The 16,262-nt window shown below is 41.6% G+C and overlaps 1 protein-coding gene across 1 annotated transcript in view; it reads left to right on the forward strand.

Moving 5' to 3' along the window:
* Window positions 1–16,262, forward strand: part of THBS4 (thrombospondin 4) — a 42,392-nt gene that overhangs the window by 20,566 nt on the left and 5,564 nt on the right. The window contains exons 8-20 of the mRNA XM_058864878.1: window positions 212–349; window positions 973–1,050; window positions 4,292–4,444; window positions 5,798–5,902; window positions 6,127–6,234; window positions 7,710–7,869; window positions 9,909–10,027; window positions 10,808–10,860; window positions 12,836–13,029; window positions 13,307–13,485; window positions 14,904–14,952; window positions 15,052–15,248; window positions 15,748–15,920. Coding sequence (XP_058720861.1) covers window positions 212–349; window positions 973–1,050; window positions 4,292–4,444; window positions 5,798–5,902; window positions 6,127–6,234; window positions 7,710–7,869; window positions 9,909–10,027; window positions 10,808–10,860; window positions 12,836–13,029; window positions 13,307–13,485; window positions 14,904–14,952; window positions 15,052–15,248; window positions 15,748–15,920 — 1,706 coding nt within the window. The remainder of the gene's footprint in view (window positions 1–211; window positions 350–972; window positions 1,051–4,291; window positions 4,445–5,797; window positions 5,903–6,126; window positions 6,235–7,709; window positions 7,870–9,908; window positions 10,028–10,807; window positions 10,861–12,835; window positions 13,030–13,306; window positions 13,486–14,903; window positions 14,953–15,051; window positions 15,249–15,747; window positions 15,921–16,262) is intronic.

The following is a 16,262-nucleotide window of genomic DNA, read 5'->3' on the forward strand; positions in this document are numbered from 1 at the left end:
GGATGGTTGCAAATTATATTTAAATTACAGAGATAGCTGAAGATTTACTGAGGTCAGAAATACCTGCAGAGATGGTTTCGTCTCTTAAGCCCTCTCTGAACAGAGAACATAGAGGTGTTGCATTGCCTTTGATCAGAGCTCTGTACACACAGTCAGAGTCTGGATGTTAACTGAAGCACAAACATGTGCTTGGTTCATTTTTTCTTTGCAGTGTCGTTACAACCCTTGCTTCCCTGGTGTGCGATGTGTGAACACTGCTCCAGGTTTCCGATGTGAGACATGTCCGCCAGGATATACAGGACAAGCCATGCAAGGGATAGGGCTCAGCTATGCTAAGAGCAATAAGCAGGTGAGTTCTAGCACCTCCATGACAACTTCCATTGCAAGGTGCTGGTTTTATCTTAGCAGTTCATCTGTATTGAAATGTATTTATTTTTCAGTCATTCCATAATTGCTTTATGCTGTCAGGCAGCGCTCAGTGCTGCTGTTGGAGGTCTGAGTTATGTTTGCATAGCTTTAATGGGAGTTTTAGAAATCTAATACTCTTGACTGGCATAGAGACAAGAAAAAATGTCATTATCTTTGTAAGTATCTCTGACCAGCTTCAGGGAGCTCTGTTGATTTCTGTAAACTGGCTTTGGACTAGGAAGAAAATTATTAAAAAGGCCTATTTTACTGGGGTTTTTTTGGGTTGGTTTTTTTTTTTTTTTCATATTTCTGTAAGCACCCTGGAATGGGAACACAGTTTTTGTATAAACTTTTCTGGGTGAACAGAGCCCATCCTAAAGCTGAATTTTTCTGCTTCTCCAGAGTTTAGAAAGTTAGTCTATGGATATGTCTGTGATGTTCTAAGAGCAGTTTCAGAAGATGCTACATCTCTTTTCTAGTCTTACACTGTGGTGGTGTTTCTTCAGTCTTTGATCTCAATAAATTGACATTTTTTTATTATTTGTGGATTTGATTTATTGCTAGGTCTGCTTAGATATTGATGAATGTCAGAATGGAGGACTTGGACTCTGTGTTCCGAATTCCCATTGCATAAACACTTTGGTAAGCGTCTTTTCATTTATGCCTTGAAAAAATCAATTGTTTTAAAATTCCATGAGGCTAGGATTGGATTTATGGGTCTGATGAAAGAACAGTTAATAATACATGTTTTTTTTGTCTTCTTATAAATCAAAGAAGCCTTCCCTCTTTTCCTAGCTAATAACAAGAAAAATTAATACTTGATTTGTCATGAACACATCCATCTGAATGGTATCCTTATCATTTCTCTTGAAGATCAGGAGCTCTTCTCTCCATACCATCCAGTGATGTGTGTTTATGGGTATGGTATTGCAAGAAACCTCCTTTGAAAGATTAAACTTCTGCTTCCCTTTTCTCCTGCCTCCTGAGAACTGCTGCAACAAGCTGTTCCCCTGGGTGCTCTCTTTATAGGAGTTATGCATACTGGAACAGTTACCCCTCTAAATAAATGGAAACAAAGAGAGCTACAATTAGTACAAGACTGTTAATGCCCATAGATATTAAACCCAGGAGTGCAAGCATAGGAGAAGTAAAAATGGTTTGAAAGATGTTAGGATCCAATAAAATGGGCATACAGCCACTTTAAAGCTGTGAAGCAAGTTGGACTTCGAATCACATGATCGTGGAATCATTTATGGTAGAAAAGACCTGTAAGGCCAAGTCCAGCTCTTAACACAGTACTGACAATCCCGCCACTACACCATTTTCCCAAGTGCCACATCCACACATATTTTGAACCCTTTCAAGAATAGTGGGTCTACCATTTCCCTGGACAGTCTGTTACAATGCTTGTCAATCCTTTTTGTAAAAAAATTCTTGCTAATATTCAGTCTTAATCTCCCTTGACCTGAGAGGACCTGAGGATCTGAGGCCATTTCTTCTTGTTCTATCACTTCTTACTTGGGAGAAAAAACAACACTATCCACCTATAGCATCCTTTCTGGTACTTGCAGAATTATAAGGTCCCCCCTGAGCCTCCTTTTCTCCAGGCTAAACACCCCTCAGCTTCCTCAGCCACTCCTCAAAGGACTTGTGCTTCAGATCCCTCACCAATTTAGTTGCCATTCTCTGGGCTTGCTCCAGCACCTCAGTGTCTTTCTTGTAGTGAAGAACCCAGAACTGAACACAGGATTTGAGGTGTGGCCTCACCAGTGCCCAGGACAGGGGGACAATCCCTGCCCTGCTCCTGCTGGCCACACCATTGCTGATCCAGGCCAGGATGCCATTGGCCTTCTTGGCCACCTGGGCACAGCCTGGCTCATGATCAGCTGCTGCCACCAGCACCCCAGGTCCTTTCCAGCCACTCTGCCCCAGCCTGTGGAGCTTTGGGGAACAGCACCTGTGACCAGCCACCAGCTGGATGTTACTCCACTCACCACCACTCTCTGGGCCTGGCCATCCAGGCAGTTTTTTACCCAGTGAACGGTGCATCTGCCCAAGCCATCAGCTGCCAGTTTCCCCAGGGGATTGCTGTGGGAGATGCTGTCAGAGGCTCATCCACTGAGCAGGTCACCCTGTTACAGGGCAAGCAGGACCTACCTTTCATAAATCCATGCTGTCTGGGCCAGATCCCCTGTTTGTTCTGTGCATGCCACAGGCTTCCTTCATAGCAGGAGAAAGGTCTAAAGTATCCTTCAGGTATAAAGGTGGTCATTTCTGAAGCAAAGTATTGTTGAGGCTACCATTTGTGTTCAGTGTCTCATTTCCTTGAGAATAAGCTTGTTTTCTTAGGGCTGTTTTCACTGTTCAGTATGTTTGTATGGTTTTTTTTAATATTTAGAATGTTCACTGTAACATTTTATATCTTGCTGCAAGACTAGACACGCAGCTTCTTTGGGAAGCTGTCAGGCCTTGTCTGCAGAGGGCAGGCACCAAGTGGCCTGCCATCTGTCAAAACAGAACAGTGTGGGGTGTCTGATCCTGTATCCCATCAGAAACAGTCTGGTCTGGAAATGCTGCCTTAGAGGCTATTTTAATGCATACCAGAGCTTGATATAGGACAGAATATACTGAGCAAATTCAGTAGACTCCAGAAGATACTACCCTGGCATCTATTAGGTTAAAGTGCACAGGCTGCTGTGTTTCAAGTAAGCCATACCATTTTCATGGCCCAGGAATTATTTTGCTTTTCAGTCATCTGTTTATTTACATCTTCATCCTGAACATATGCAGACAGAACAGAGTTAAAATCTGTAACAAAGTTAGGACTAGAGGAAAAAAAATAATGCCCATCTGAGAAATAAGTAGATTTCCCTGTGATGGTAGACTACAACAGTCCTGACAGTTCTTCCAATAAACTTTGTACATGAAGAGTGAAGTTGTATGAAGCACCTCAGTTTCACCAGTGGTTAGATGCACGTTTGTCAGATACCTGTCCATTTCTGTCCCTTGATATGTCAAAAAATAATTATTCTCCGTAAGATAAATAGATTGTTCTCAATTAACTTTTATGTCTTAGGTTACAGGTCTGCAAGACTCTGAAACAGAGACAAAAGCCAGATTGGATGCCTAAAGAAGACCTCACTTATAAGCATTTTTCTGTTTATACCTCATATGGTGATTGGCCCAGCACATGATGAGATTCCTTTGCTTAGCTTGTGTTTGTTTACACAAGAGAGTAATACATATGAAATACATATGCATGTGCCATGGTAAACCATAGCAAAAACTTACATGGATGTTCTTATTGCAGTGTAAACGAAGATGGCTGTGTCTTCAGACACAGAATTCTTTTCTGAAGAAAGAGATTTGGATCAAATTGGCTTAAAAACATTTTAGCTTAAAAAAATAAAATGGGGCAAAGACATGATGAACCTTATCTCTCTTTGATTAAAATTTGTGACCAGTTGCCTTTAGATAAACTGATAGGTGTGCTTTACAGTGAAATAAGATAATCCAGACCAATTAATCAGCTGCTGCTTAGAGTTTTGCACAAAGTTTCGGCCACCTGGAAGCAGTGCAAGGTGATGCTGGCAAAGACAAGACACCATGAAGAAGCTTTCGCTGCTATATGATTTTTCTCTAGTTTAACAAAACACTGGTCTAAAGAGGCAAGAGTTGAATATGTTTTCCAGCATGCACTCTGGGAGCCAAATATAATTTTCCTGTAGAAAATAAAGTTTGTTCACAGTATAAGAGACCTCAGTGGATGAAAAACTACACTTGCACAGGCTAAACAGTATGACTTGAGTCTTTCTCTTGTGCTTGCTTTTAAAAGGAAAAAAGTACTGTTAAAAGGCTGGCTGGTGACTTTTTGTTCTCACAGGGGTCTTACCGCTGTGGCCAGTGCAAACCAGGATATACAGGAGACCAAACAAGGGGATGCCAGGCTGAACAAAGTTGTAGGAATCGAGCCCTCAATCCATGCAGCATCCATGCCCGTTGTATTGAGGAGAGGAGAGGAGACGTAACGTGTATTGTGAGTTCATCAATTCATGCATTTTTACAGTGAAATCCAGCCTGTTTTAGGCTGGAATGAGAAAGGCTTTGTGGTCATTTTGTACAGTTGGATGTTTTACCAGTTGTGGCACACTGGCTTGCAATTATTTTGTTCTTGCCACATGTCTGTAAAGCAGCCATGTTCATGTATCATATTCACTGTGTCTATGTAATTAGATCTTTAGGAATCACTTTTGTAGACTTTATGTAGTCTCCTCAGAAAAGACTGTCAAGTGTCACTCTACAGAAGACCTCACAAGGACAAATTCCTTTCCTGGTGCTCAGCTACATAGCTCTGAGTAAGGATCCTCTTGCATAGCAAACATGCCTGTATTTGCTGGCTGATAGAGACAATGCTTTTTAAAGTGAGATGACAGATTCCAGGCACAGGGAGGCTGTTCTGTGCTTACCAGCTATGGGAGCAGAAGAGCAGAAGCAGCATATGAACTTCCACTGTAAGAGTATACTGAAGTATATTACTTAGTTTTTCCATCTTGCAACAGAAAGCAAGAGACTAATCCTGTGTCCTAAATTTGGTTACAGTGCATGCTTTTGCTGGCACTTGCTTTGGTCTCATTTTTAAGTACATCTGTTTCAAAGACAAATAATCTAGGGTATTTTAAGTCCATGCTGTAATGGGAAGATGCCTAGATGCTTGTAGCAGGCAAGTCCTGGTTTTAAGGGAAGGCCAGATTTTGACATGCAGTTCTTTGCATATGTCTTCGACACAAATGATGTGTTGGTTTGAAACAGTAATAATTTAATTGGCTAGGAGAAACTTGTGTGCAGATTCATTTGTCTTGTAGATGCAAACTGTAAATTCCAATACAGTTTTCTCTTAAAACTTCCTCTAGTTGCAGATGTGTTCTTGAGATACTGAACAAAACACAGTCGTCCCATCTAACCATGTGCTCCTTGCCGAGATGCTAGGTGTATACTTTACCTAGTCTCCTATTTTCTTCTCAGCCTGCCAGCTGAGGAGCCAAAATTAGTTCCTGGCCAGTGTAGATAAGAAATCTAAAGATCCAGCCAAAATCAATAGGTGTGGCAGGCACACATTCCAGTTGACATCAAGTTGTAGCTCTTTCTAGCTATGTCTGGATACACTGCAGTATCTCTCCATGTGGAAAGAAAACCTTTGTTATAAGCTCTCTGTACCTCATTATACCTTCAGTATCTGGCCATGATCTGTATGCTGCTGTTTTCAAGACTGGTCTTTCCTTCTTGAATATTTCTTGAATTTTTTCTGGAATTTCTTGATTTTTCCTTCTTGAATATTTCTACAGTGACTCATTAACCTTTTGATAGTATTACCATGATGTTTTATTGATAGTGTGGCATTGGCTGGGCTGGTGATGGCTATATTTGTGGAAAAGATGTTGACATCGATGGCTACCCTAATGAAGAACTCTCATGCTCTGCTGAAAACTGCAGAAAGGTAAGAAACACTTTCTTAATTCTATAATAATTCAGAGCATGAAGGGATAAAGAAGAAGACTGTAATAAACATGACTCAATGTAGTCATATTTTATTCAGGTTATTGAATTCTACTAAATTTGATTATTAATTTCCAATTAATTAATAATAGGAAAAAGTAATTCAAATTATGAAGGCATCCAGTTTACCTATAGAACACCAGACTTGTCTCCTTTTTTATCTAGGACAATTGCAGATTTGTCCCAAACTCTGGACAAGAAGATGCTGATGGTGATGGGATTGGAGATGCCTGTGATGATGATGCAGATGGAGATGGCATTCCCAATGAGCAGGTGCTGTGTATGGGTCAGGATGCAGGCATCTGTGCAAACAGAAGGATTTCCTGTTGCTGCAAATGAAAGTGATTCTGAAATCTGACTCACTGCTGTTTGCCAGAGATTGTTGCATACTGGTCACTGTCAGTGGCCCCTTAAACCCTGTCTTTTTATTTTATATAATGCTCATTCTTGCAAGACTTAACCTACACAGCCTCAAATCCCAGCTGTGTATCCTCCATTACTACCTTTTATCATTTAATTCTAAAGCTTTTTGTATATAGAGCTTGTGTCCTTCAGTCATAGTCTCCCATAGCATGACCTTCAGGAACATTATTTGCATTAACATCTATTTAAAGAGCAGGTTGACCTGACAACACATTTCATTGGGGATCCAAAACCCACATAAATGAATGCATGTCTTACCGATAACTTGAAAAAGCTTTGGATTGTATCCTCAAAGCAGAAGAGGTTTCCATGTGGGTACACACAGCAAAATATATTAGAGGATTCATTCAGATTGGAAAAGCTGTTTTGTTTTCACCCGGTATTCTTACAAGCCCACTGTTGTTCTGTATTAAGATTGCTGACTGATACTGCTTAATGTCCGTCCAAGTGAACAAGGATATGTTATCCAGAGTACAAATGTCCACCTGCAGTTAGGGCAGACTAGCAGTCACAGAAGGTCTGTCTCAGGCTGCTTTGCCACAGAGTTCCATGCTAAATTCTGCTAGCTTAAATCAACTGGTTTTATTAATGTTCTAAAATGAAAAAATTAAATCCTCCTACAATTGTAAATCTATTTGCAGGTTCAGCACCTTCATAATTGAGTAACTTCTGTATTTTTTCTAATGTCTGTTGTTCTTCTCTATGGGCAACAGGATGAGATCATAGGTGTGCTAGATAGGTGTAGAAATTTCATACCACTTTGAAATAAAACTTTCTCCATATACCTCCTGGTGGACTTTAAAAGTCAATAGCAGCTTGTTTGAAATAAACAAACCACCAAAACCAAACAAAAACCGGTACCTTTTTTCATCAAGTTCTTTAGCCAGTTTTCAGCTAGTCTATTCCGGAAGGGGGCAGTGGCCTTTCACTGAGAGCGTCTGCAAAGCTTGTCACTCTCTGAACTGCAGCTTTTGAGAAGGACCACGTGAGAAAGCTCGGGTACCAAAACAGGCTCCTCACCGTCTACCCATGCAAAATGAGAATCAGAAATCAAGATTATAAGTAAAGCTTTATGGTACTGAGTGTTTGTGATTAGGGTTGTCAGAAGTGGCTCAAAGCAGAGCTTTGAGGGAGCAGGTGAAATATGATCCAGAGCTAATATTGACATAAAACGTCAAAACTGCTCACACTATTTTGTTGTTTTGTGTTTGTTTTTTGGTGGTTCTTTTTGGAAACAGAAATAAATACAAGCGTTTTATAAATCAACTAAAGTAGAAATTAAATGTTCATGCCCCAAATGATGTCTGATTCTGTGTCTCTTGCAGGATAACTGTGTTTTGGTTCCCAATGTTAACCAGAGAAACAGTGACCAAGATATCTTCGGGGATGCTTGTGATAACTGCCGTAATGTCCTGAATAATGACCAGAGGGACACAGATGGTGATGGGAAAGGAGATGCTTGTGATGATGACATGGATGGAGATGGTTGGTGATTTTTCACTTTCAGCTTCTCTGATGTCATTCAAATTTGCCCAGAGTGTGCATTAGATTTCATGGAACATATAGTCTTTATGAAACCTGTATTTTTAATCCTTTTAATTCAGTTAATACTTATCTTAGCCTACATTGGAAGCACTGTACACTGTAACAGAGAAACCAAGCCCTGTTTCATGTAGAAGTTAAGGTTGTTGATCATTCAGCATTTCCTTAATGTTGGAGTCTGGAGTCTTCTGACTGCAATAATTCCAAAAAGACTATATAAACCATCATGTCTCTCCATGCAATTTTTTTTTAACCTCCAACAATATAACAAACTGCTCACTCTGCTTTCTGAAGTAACACAAGCTTCCCGGTGTTCAGTTTTCCCTCACATTCCTCCCTCATCCCCCCACGTTCTCTGAAGGGACGGCGACAGGGGTAGCACGCCGCTGGGGAATTTTCTGGGTTTCCTGTGCTTTCAGAAAGGGCAGTTCATCTCCCCACATTCCCGGGGCTCTTATCTCTTTAAACATCATATTTATATTTTCCCCCATATCCTGGGTTTAAACAATCTCTCTTTATAAATACTCAATCCCATTATCTAGACTGTATACAGCTTACCAGACCTGGCTATCTTCAGATTACTGACCAGCAGAATCCAATGTTCCGAGTCCAGGGCCCTTGGAAATTCGGAATGTGATAGCAGATGTTTTTCTCCAGACGGATTTCTTTCAGGAACTGGTTGCTGTGATCCTGCAGGTGTTGATTGAAGCTTCTGTGAGTTTTTGTAGCACAAACACGGGGCACCATTTGTAATTTCTCTCTCCTTGCCTCCTTTGGGCTCAATGCTCTGTGGATACAACTTTTCTCTAGTCTCTCAGCCTCCTTTGGGCTGAATTCTCTGTGGATATAACTTTTCCCTAGTCTCTCAGCCTCCTTTGGGCTGAATTCTTCTGGGATCCTCCCTCGTGGGGAGTTCCACTTATCTCAATCTTCATTATTCGAAGTAAACGCTCGAGCTCGTTAGAATCTTGTTTCTCGTGTTTATTGAAGGATCCTTACAAAACTTAACAGGTCTCTCCAGGCTGGTCACAAGGTTAATCTTTGCAATTTGGCACATTTCTTTCTTCTGATGGTACAAACAAGGCCTTGTGGCACACTTCGTGTCTGATGCACAAAATGGCCCCGAACTACGCGGTTCTTTTATCTTTATACCTATTTTTACCCAATTAACAATAGACACGTATATTATTTTTCTTGATGACCCAATGACCCATCACCTCTGTGATGCACTGCAGCATTTTCTATCCAATCACTTACTATTACCCAAAAACCTCTAGGAGAAGAACATGAAGAAGAAAGAAGAAGGGACAAGGGACAACACCCTAAATCCTCCATGTTGTCTCCTGTTCTCTAAACTAACTTTTTCACCCAGTGATTTAAAAAACTTTCTAATCTACACACTTACACTCTTAGCTTTTTCTATCTAACTTCAACATTTGTTTTCATGTATCACCATGAAAACATGCTCATGAATTTCATATTATATGAAATTCAGTGTTTTTCTAGATCTTATAACCAAGTATCAGAAACAAGGGCACACACTCTGTATTCCAGACTCCAACACTTAAAGGTACAAATGTTCCAGAGCATCCAGCTGCTGCCAGTCACTGATACCTGAGAGCTACACAACATATTGTTTTCATTGCTGTGGGAGGCTTTGAAAAAAGTGAAAAAATCACACCACTTCAAATGTAATTAAAAAGATGAATGTCCCATCCTGTAAGTTGTGATACAGAAACAGGATAGAATGAATTGTGTGTAATTAAAGGGTGTGATGGGGTGGACAGCTGTGCTTCAGCAAGATATTCCTACTATTAAATGAGTGATGCACACATAAGAAAAATTTACTGTGCAGACTTAAAATTTCATTGCAGAATTAAGTAGTTGCTGAAAAGGAACAGTCTTTACTGTTTTAATGTTTATATTGTCCAGTATGGACAAATATGGGAATTGTCTTTAATACACAATCCACTTTACTCTAGGTGTTAAGAATCTTTTGGATAATTGTCAGAGAGTTCCCAATGAAAACCAGGAGGACACAGATAATGACGGTGTTGGTGATGCCTGTGACAGCTGCCCTACAATCAGCAACCCAAACCAGGTTAGCAGGCAGAAGGAAAAATTATTCTTGCTTAGGGAGAGGGACTGCTGAGGCCTAAAAAGGTGCAAGAGAACGAAGCAACCCATGCAACCATAGTGTTTATATTATAATAATAAAGTGTATTTCCTGGATAATATTGTATAGTATATATGTAGGTATTCAGGAGTATTACAGACATCCTGACTCTCCTAATGTGAGAAGGGGGAGCCATTAGTTATACTCTCACAGTTTGGGATGTTGTTGGGACCTCTACCCAGCATGTATCTTCTACTCTCATGTTCAGAAATGGGCTCCAGTCCCGCAGAATTCAATGCTAGACTCCACACAGGCAGTGTGATTTAGTTACACTTCCTATTTCTTTAACCTGCACAAAAATCTTGGTGTCTGTATTTATAAAAACTCTCAGTGCTCCCAGGTGAGAAGTCATTGTAACTTTTCATATGTTGGAATTCTGATTTCACCCACTGTGACTAATGAAAAATGTTGGAAACTATAGAGAAACATGCTAGATTTTTAAAGATGCTTAAGAAATAAACCTTGGCAACAAATGAGGAATACTTATTTTCAATAGTAGAGGAATCTTGCTTGAACTCTTTGATTAAGTTTGACTGTGTTTATTCATTGTCCTTTTTTTTATAAAACAATTTTTGGTTAGATGGATGATGCAAGAGAGAAAATATATTCTGTAAAACAAGTGTCTTGTGTTGTGTTTTGATTTAATCCTACAATTTAAATAGATGCTCTTGACAGCTGATACTGGAACTTTGTTCCCTTTTGCAGTCGGATGTCGACAATGACCTGGTTGGAGATTCCTGTGATACCAATCAGGACAGGTATGCTGTGAGAGAGACTAGTCCTGAGCTGAAGCATTTGTGGAGAGCTGTAATCCCTCTGTCTAGCCTGAATTTAATTCCAGAGGGATGTTATTTCAAAAACAGCTTTAGTATTTATTGGCCTTGTTTGTTCACTTTCCTGTGGTAGTACACTTACGGAGCTTTCACCCTTATAGCCAATCACACAGGCTTCCTCTGAGTTCCTGTGGAAGTGACATTCAAGCAGTTCTCTGGCTGTGAAACCCCGAGTAATGCTCAGAGCTTCTTAGTGAGAAAATCTCTTTCCTTTTTCTTTTTGTTTTTCATTCCTCTTTTATTTCTCTGTTTCCTAAGCAGAAATTTCACAGTTAAGGGCTCTATGTTTTTCCTTAAGAACCTAGTGTTGCAGAAACAAAACTTTATTATAAAGTGTTAAACACTTGCAGAGCAACCCCTTTGCTTTAGTACAGCAAGACTGGTAAGGATCCTTTCTCTATGGCTTTCATATGCCTTGGGCATTCATGTGAGTACATCCCATGACAAATTGCATCACTTTTCTGGAAGCAGCTTCAGCATAACCAGATTGTGGGATGGCAGGTCCTCCCATGTGCACCTCACTTACAGCAAGAGGCAAGGGATTTGACAAATCCTGTGCTGTCACAGCGTTTCACCCCAGGGCCATTGGTGGGTGCTGCTCTCTGCGAATGGACCTGCAGGGAGCCCACTTCCATGTCTCTGAAGGGATCATTCCCAATCTTGAGCCAGTAGATGCCAAGGCCATCAGCATTTTACTCTTAAGTTGATATGTCTTTGCTCTTTCTTCTGTTTTTAAAAAAGGACTTTTTCCCTCCCTTATAAATTTCACTAATGTGAATGTGTGTGAAGCATTTCCTGTGTGAAGCATGCTTAACCTTGCAGTAGATACACATGTATGGTGTTTATTGCATTTTATCTCAATATTGCAAACATTGATTACTCTTACCTAAAATTAAAGCATATTTCTTAAGCAGGGGCGAGGTATTTGGGAATATTCCTACCCATAAGCCATAGTGTGACCTTAATTTGGCTGCAGGCCACTTCTATTCCACCTGCGCTAATAAGAAGCTACTGAGGGAAAACATGCCTGCTAATTGCTAGAAATCAGTTTTGTTTTGGTGTGAATACAAAACACACCACACTTCAGGTAGATTTATTTCAGGGATGCACTTAACAGTTGGGATGGAGAAGTTATGTAGCCACCCATAACTTCTTGAACCTTCTTCTGTAGTCTGTGTCCCTGGGCCTGGTGGCTCTTCACTGTAACCAGCTGATGCAGCCGAGGCCTGGAGGGAGCTACAGACTTTCTCCTCTATTTCTTACTGCATGTCCCTGCTGCAGGATGGCAATCATTCAGTTTGGAAAACACCTTCAAGACCATTGAGTACAAGCACTAATGTAGCAGTGCCAAATTCACCATGAAAACTTGCTATGCAGGAAGGTGATTAAAAACAGTGCTTGTTTTTAAATGTCTGATTTCAGGTGCTCATGTAGAGTGTCAAGTGTAAAGTTTCATTCACACTCACACCTGCATGTTCATGAGCACAAAGACACGTGTACATAAGACAAGGTAGACAAGGTGTCCAGCTCTTGCCGTCTTCTGAGCGCCTGTTGATTGGTGACACTGCACTTGCTGGATATGTTCCCTTTAGGAGTGGACAGTGACTGGGTTCTTGGGCTCCAGTATGTTTCTCACACCATGTAAGGCTTACTTGCTGTGAGAATTTTTGGCTTGGTCTTTGCTTTCCTGCCACCTTATCTTATCTGAGTCTCTTTTTTCCTGCTCTCCTTGCAGTCCAGCCACCTGAGCAAAAAAGGTTTTGTTGCCCGCTGGTCTGCTTCCAGCTCCAGAGCTGCCACTGTTGTGTTTCCCCTTCAGGTGTCCTTGCTGTTCCCTGTGCAGAGGCAGGAGCTGACGCTGGTATACCCTTTTTTTTTTTTTTTGTTTCTGTGCTTGCAGCGATGGTGATGGGCACCAGGACAGCACAGACAATTGCCCTACTGTTATTAACAGCTCCCAGCTGGACACAGATAAGGATGGGCTGGGTGATGAGTGTGATGAGGATGATGATAATGATGGCATTCCTGACCTCTTGCCCCCGGGCCCTGACAACTGCAGACTGGTCCCCAACCCAGGGCAGGAAGATGATAATGGTAAGATGGGCCTTCAGGAGCTGTTTCGATTCTCAGGCATGCATCTCCAGGCTGTATGCACCAGGATGCAACACAATGGTTAGCAATGCATACACTCATCCCAAGAACAACAGCAGCACTCAGGGGCCCTTTAGCCAAAACAGAGGCACTTTCTCAGGCACTACAGCCAGCAGGGCTGACACTCTGCATGCTTCTTGGACTCCCTAATCCCATGGGTGGGCCAGATATCACTACTTGCTGCACCATAAATCTCCTTTTCCTTCTCTGATGCATTCAGGTGATGGAGTTGGCAATGTCTGTGAGTCTGATTTTGACCAGGATACAGTGATTGATCGGATTGATGTGTGTCCTGAGAATGCAGAGATCACCTTGACAGACTTCAGGGCCTATCAGACAGTGGTGTTGGACCCAGAGGGGGATGCGCAGATTGATCCCAACTGGGTGGTTCTGAACCAGGTAAAAATACACTTGGTCTTTCTTACCTGTTTGAGAAAGATCGTTTGATAACAATAAAATTGGCTCTGTAATTGCTGGACCCCTGGCAGACATGAAACATGGAAGCTGTTGATTAGTAGACTATTTTCAAGAGCAATAATGACAGAATTTTCCTTTTGATAGACTTCAAGCTATCAAAATTGATCTTCCCAATAATCAAAACCAGTTATATACTAGCCAACTTACTCTGAGTGGATTTTGCTACTGCTAGAAGGCAGACATGTGTTACCCCATTGAAATATTTCTGTAGCAAACAAGTTTCATTAATCCTTCTGATAATTTAAAAGTCTGACATGCTAAATAACAGAGCATTTCATAGAATCATAGAATGGTTTAGGTTGGAAGAGACCTCAAAGCTCATCTCATTCCAACCCCAACCTGCCATGAGCCCACATACATCACTAGACCATGTTTCTGAGAGCTCCAGGCAGCCTTGAACACTTCCAGGCTTGGGGCATCTCTGGGCAACCTGTTCCAGTGCCTCACAGCGCTCACAGTTAAACTTTTTTTCCTCATACCTAATGTAAACCTACTTGCTCTCACATTTAATCCATCGCCCCATGTTCTGTCACTGCACGTTCTTGATAAAATATCCTTCTCCATCTTTCTGGTAGGCTCCCTTCAAGTACTGTAAGGCCACATCCCAAAGCCTTCTCTTTTCCAGGCTGAAAAAAATCTGATTCTCTCAGCCCATCTCCATAGCAGAGGTGCTCCATGCCTCTGGTCATCTTTGCGGCCTCTGGACTTGCTCTGACAGGTCCATGTCAGCCCTGTACTGGTACTCTAGAGCTGGATGCAAGCACTGCAGTACTCCTGGATGGAGTCCAGTAACCTATTTACACTAACAAATTTTAGCCTTCAGGAGGCTAATGTCTTATGAGTCACAGGGAACATGCAGTTTTTTCCCATTGCAAAAGTCTCTGCCAAGCCAGCTGGGATGTATACATCTTCCTTAACCCAGTCCTGGCAGTCAGTTTAATCCTGAGCTCTGTGATCCAACTGTATGAGCTAAGCCTAGGAAAAGCTCTCCTACCACAACCCTCTTCGCTCTTTCCCTGCACCACAATTTTGGCCAGATTCAGATTTCCAGAAGATTGTAGTAGGGAAAGAAAGTATCAAAATACCAGTATGACTAATTTTGCACTAGGAGAACTGACAAATCATTCCCAACTCAGGCTATGCAAGCAGCTGAAACATTGATTATATATTTGATTACAATTCTCACTGATTTTAGTTCAGACCTACAAGCGTCACAGATACGTTGTGAGCAAACAGAAGAGAGGAATGAAGGAGATGCTAGAGGAAGACTAGAAAAGTTTGTCAGGCTTAGCTAATCGAGTTTGCCACACATGCTAACCACCCTGAATTTACCCTTACAGGGGATGGAAATTGTGCAGACTATGAACAGTGATCCTGGCCTTGCTGTTGGTATGTAGCCTCTTCTGAGATTCAAGTTTTAGAGCAGAAAATGCACAGAATATGAATGTGTATTCTACAGAACTGTTTTTAACTTGTGTGTACTCTTAGGTTACACGGCTTTTAACGGCGTTGACTTTGAGGGCACTTTTCATGTCAACACAGTGACAGATGACGACTATGCTGGCTTTATTTTTGGTTATCAAGACAGCTCTAGCTTTTATGTAGTAATGTGGAAACAGACGGAACAGACGTACTGGCAAGCAACTCCCTTCCGAGCTGTTGCAGAGCCCGGCATTCAGCTAAAGGTACTGGTGGTGGCTCCTAAGGACACAGTGCTCACTGCAGCCTGGCTGTGCCATCTTGCATGTGCTGGCCATGGGCTAGGTGATCACACCATGCATAAGCCAAACCACTACACTGCACGTCAGCTGTGCTGCCTGACTGCTGTTCTCTATTGGCAGCTGCTGTCAAAATGGTTAAGTCAGGCAGCTGCCACACAGCCCTTTTAATAGCACTGTTTTTTTAAGGAACTTCATCTTGCCTTTCTGATCCACTGGAGCATTTAGTCTCTGCAGTGATTGTGCTCTGACCTTGACTGGCCAGATTGCCTCCTTTTCCTTTGTCCAAGTACCCAGCTGGCTGCTTTGTCCACGTAGGCAGTGGCTGGAGCTGTAGAACAGAAGTCAGGGGATTGTTAGCAGCAGAGAGTATGCTTCTGCAGACATGCTCCTCACTAAAAAAAAATCTTGGCTCCTGAAAGTGACTTTTGTCTGTGGTCAGTGTTGGCAAATTTTATTTTTGCAGGCTGTGAAATCCAAGACAGGTCCTGGTGAGCACCTCCGCAACTCCCTCTGGCACACAGGGGACACCAATGATCAGGTCAGACTGCTCTGGAAGGACCCCCGAAATGTAGGGTGGAAAGACAAAGTCTCCTATCGCTGGTTCTTGCAGCACAGACCTCAGATTGGTTATATCAGGTAAGAGAGGGAAGGATAGATAAGGTGAGTACAGATACATGTCTGCCTAAACTGTAATTTCTCAACACCTGATTCAGATGATAACCTGAGAATTTCTGTTATGTCTAGGTTTTGTACTGATGAAGGCTTGTAAGAAATTAGACTTTTGGAATTCAACCTGCAGCTCTTTTCCTAGACAATTTCAAGTAAAACCTCTTTATATGGACCATCTGTCTCTTAACTGTGCTTACCCTGATGAGCTCTTTTCTGGCTTTAATACCTTGTTTTCCAGGCTATGCTGGCCACTGATCTGAAAAGCAATATATTTTAAATTTTCTTAATTTTAATTTTTTAGAATATTTT

The sequence above is a fragment of the Poecile atricapillus genome, chromosome Z (genome assembly GCF_030490865.1).
Source record: "Poecile atricapillus isolate bPoeAtr1 chromosome Z, bPoeAtr1.hap1, whole genome shotgun sequence".
In the NCBI taxonomy this organism is placed as follows: Eukaryota; Metazoa; Chordata; class Aves; order Passeriformes; family Paridae; genus Poecile; species Poecile atricapillus.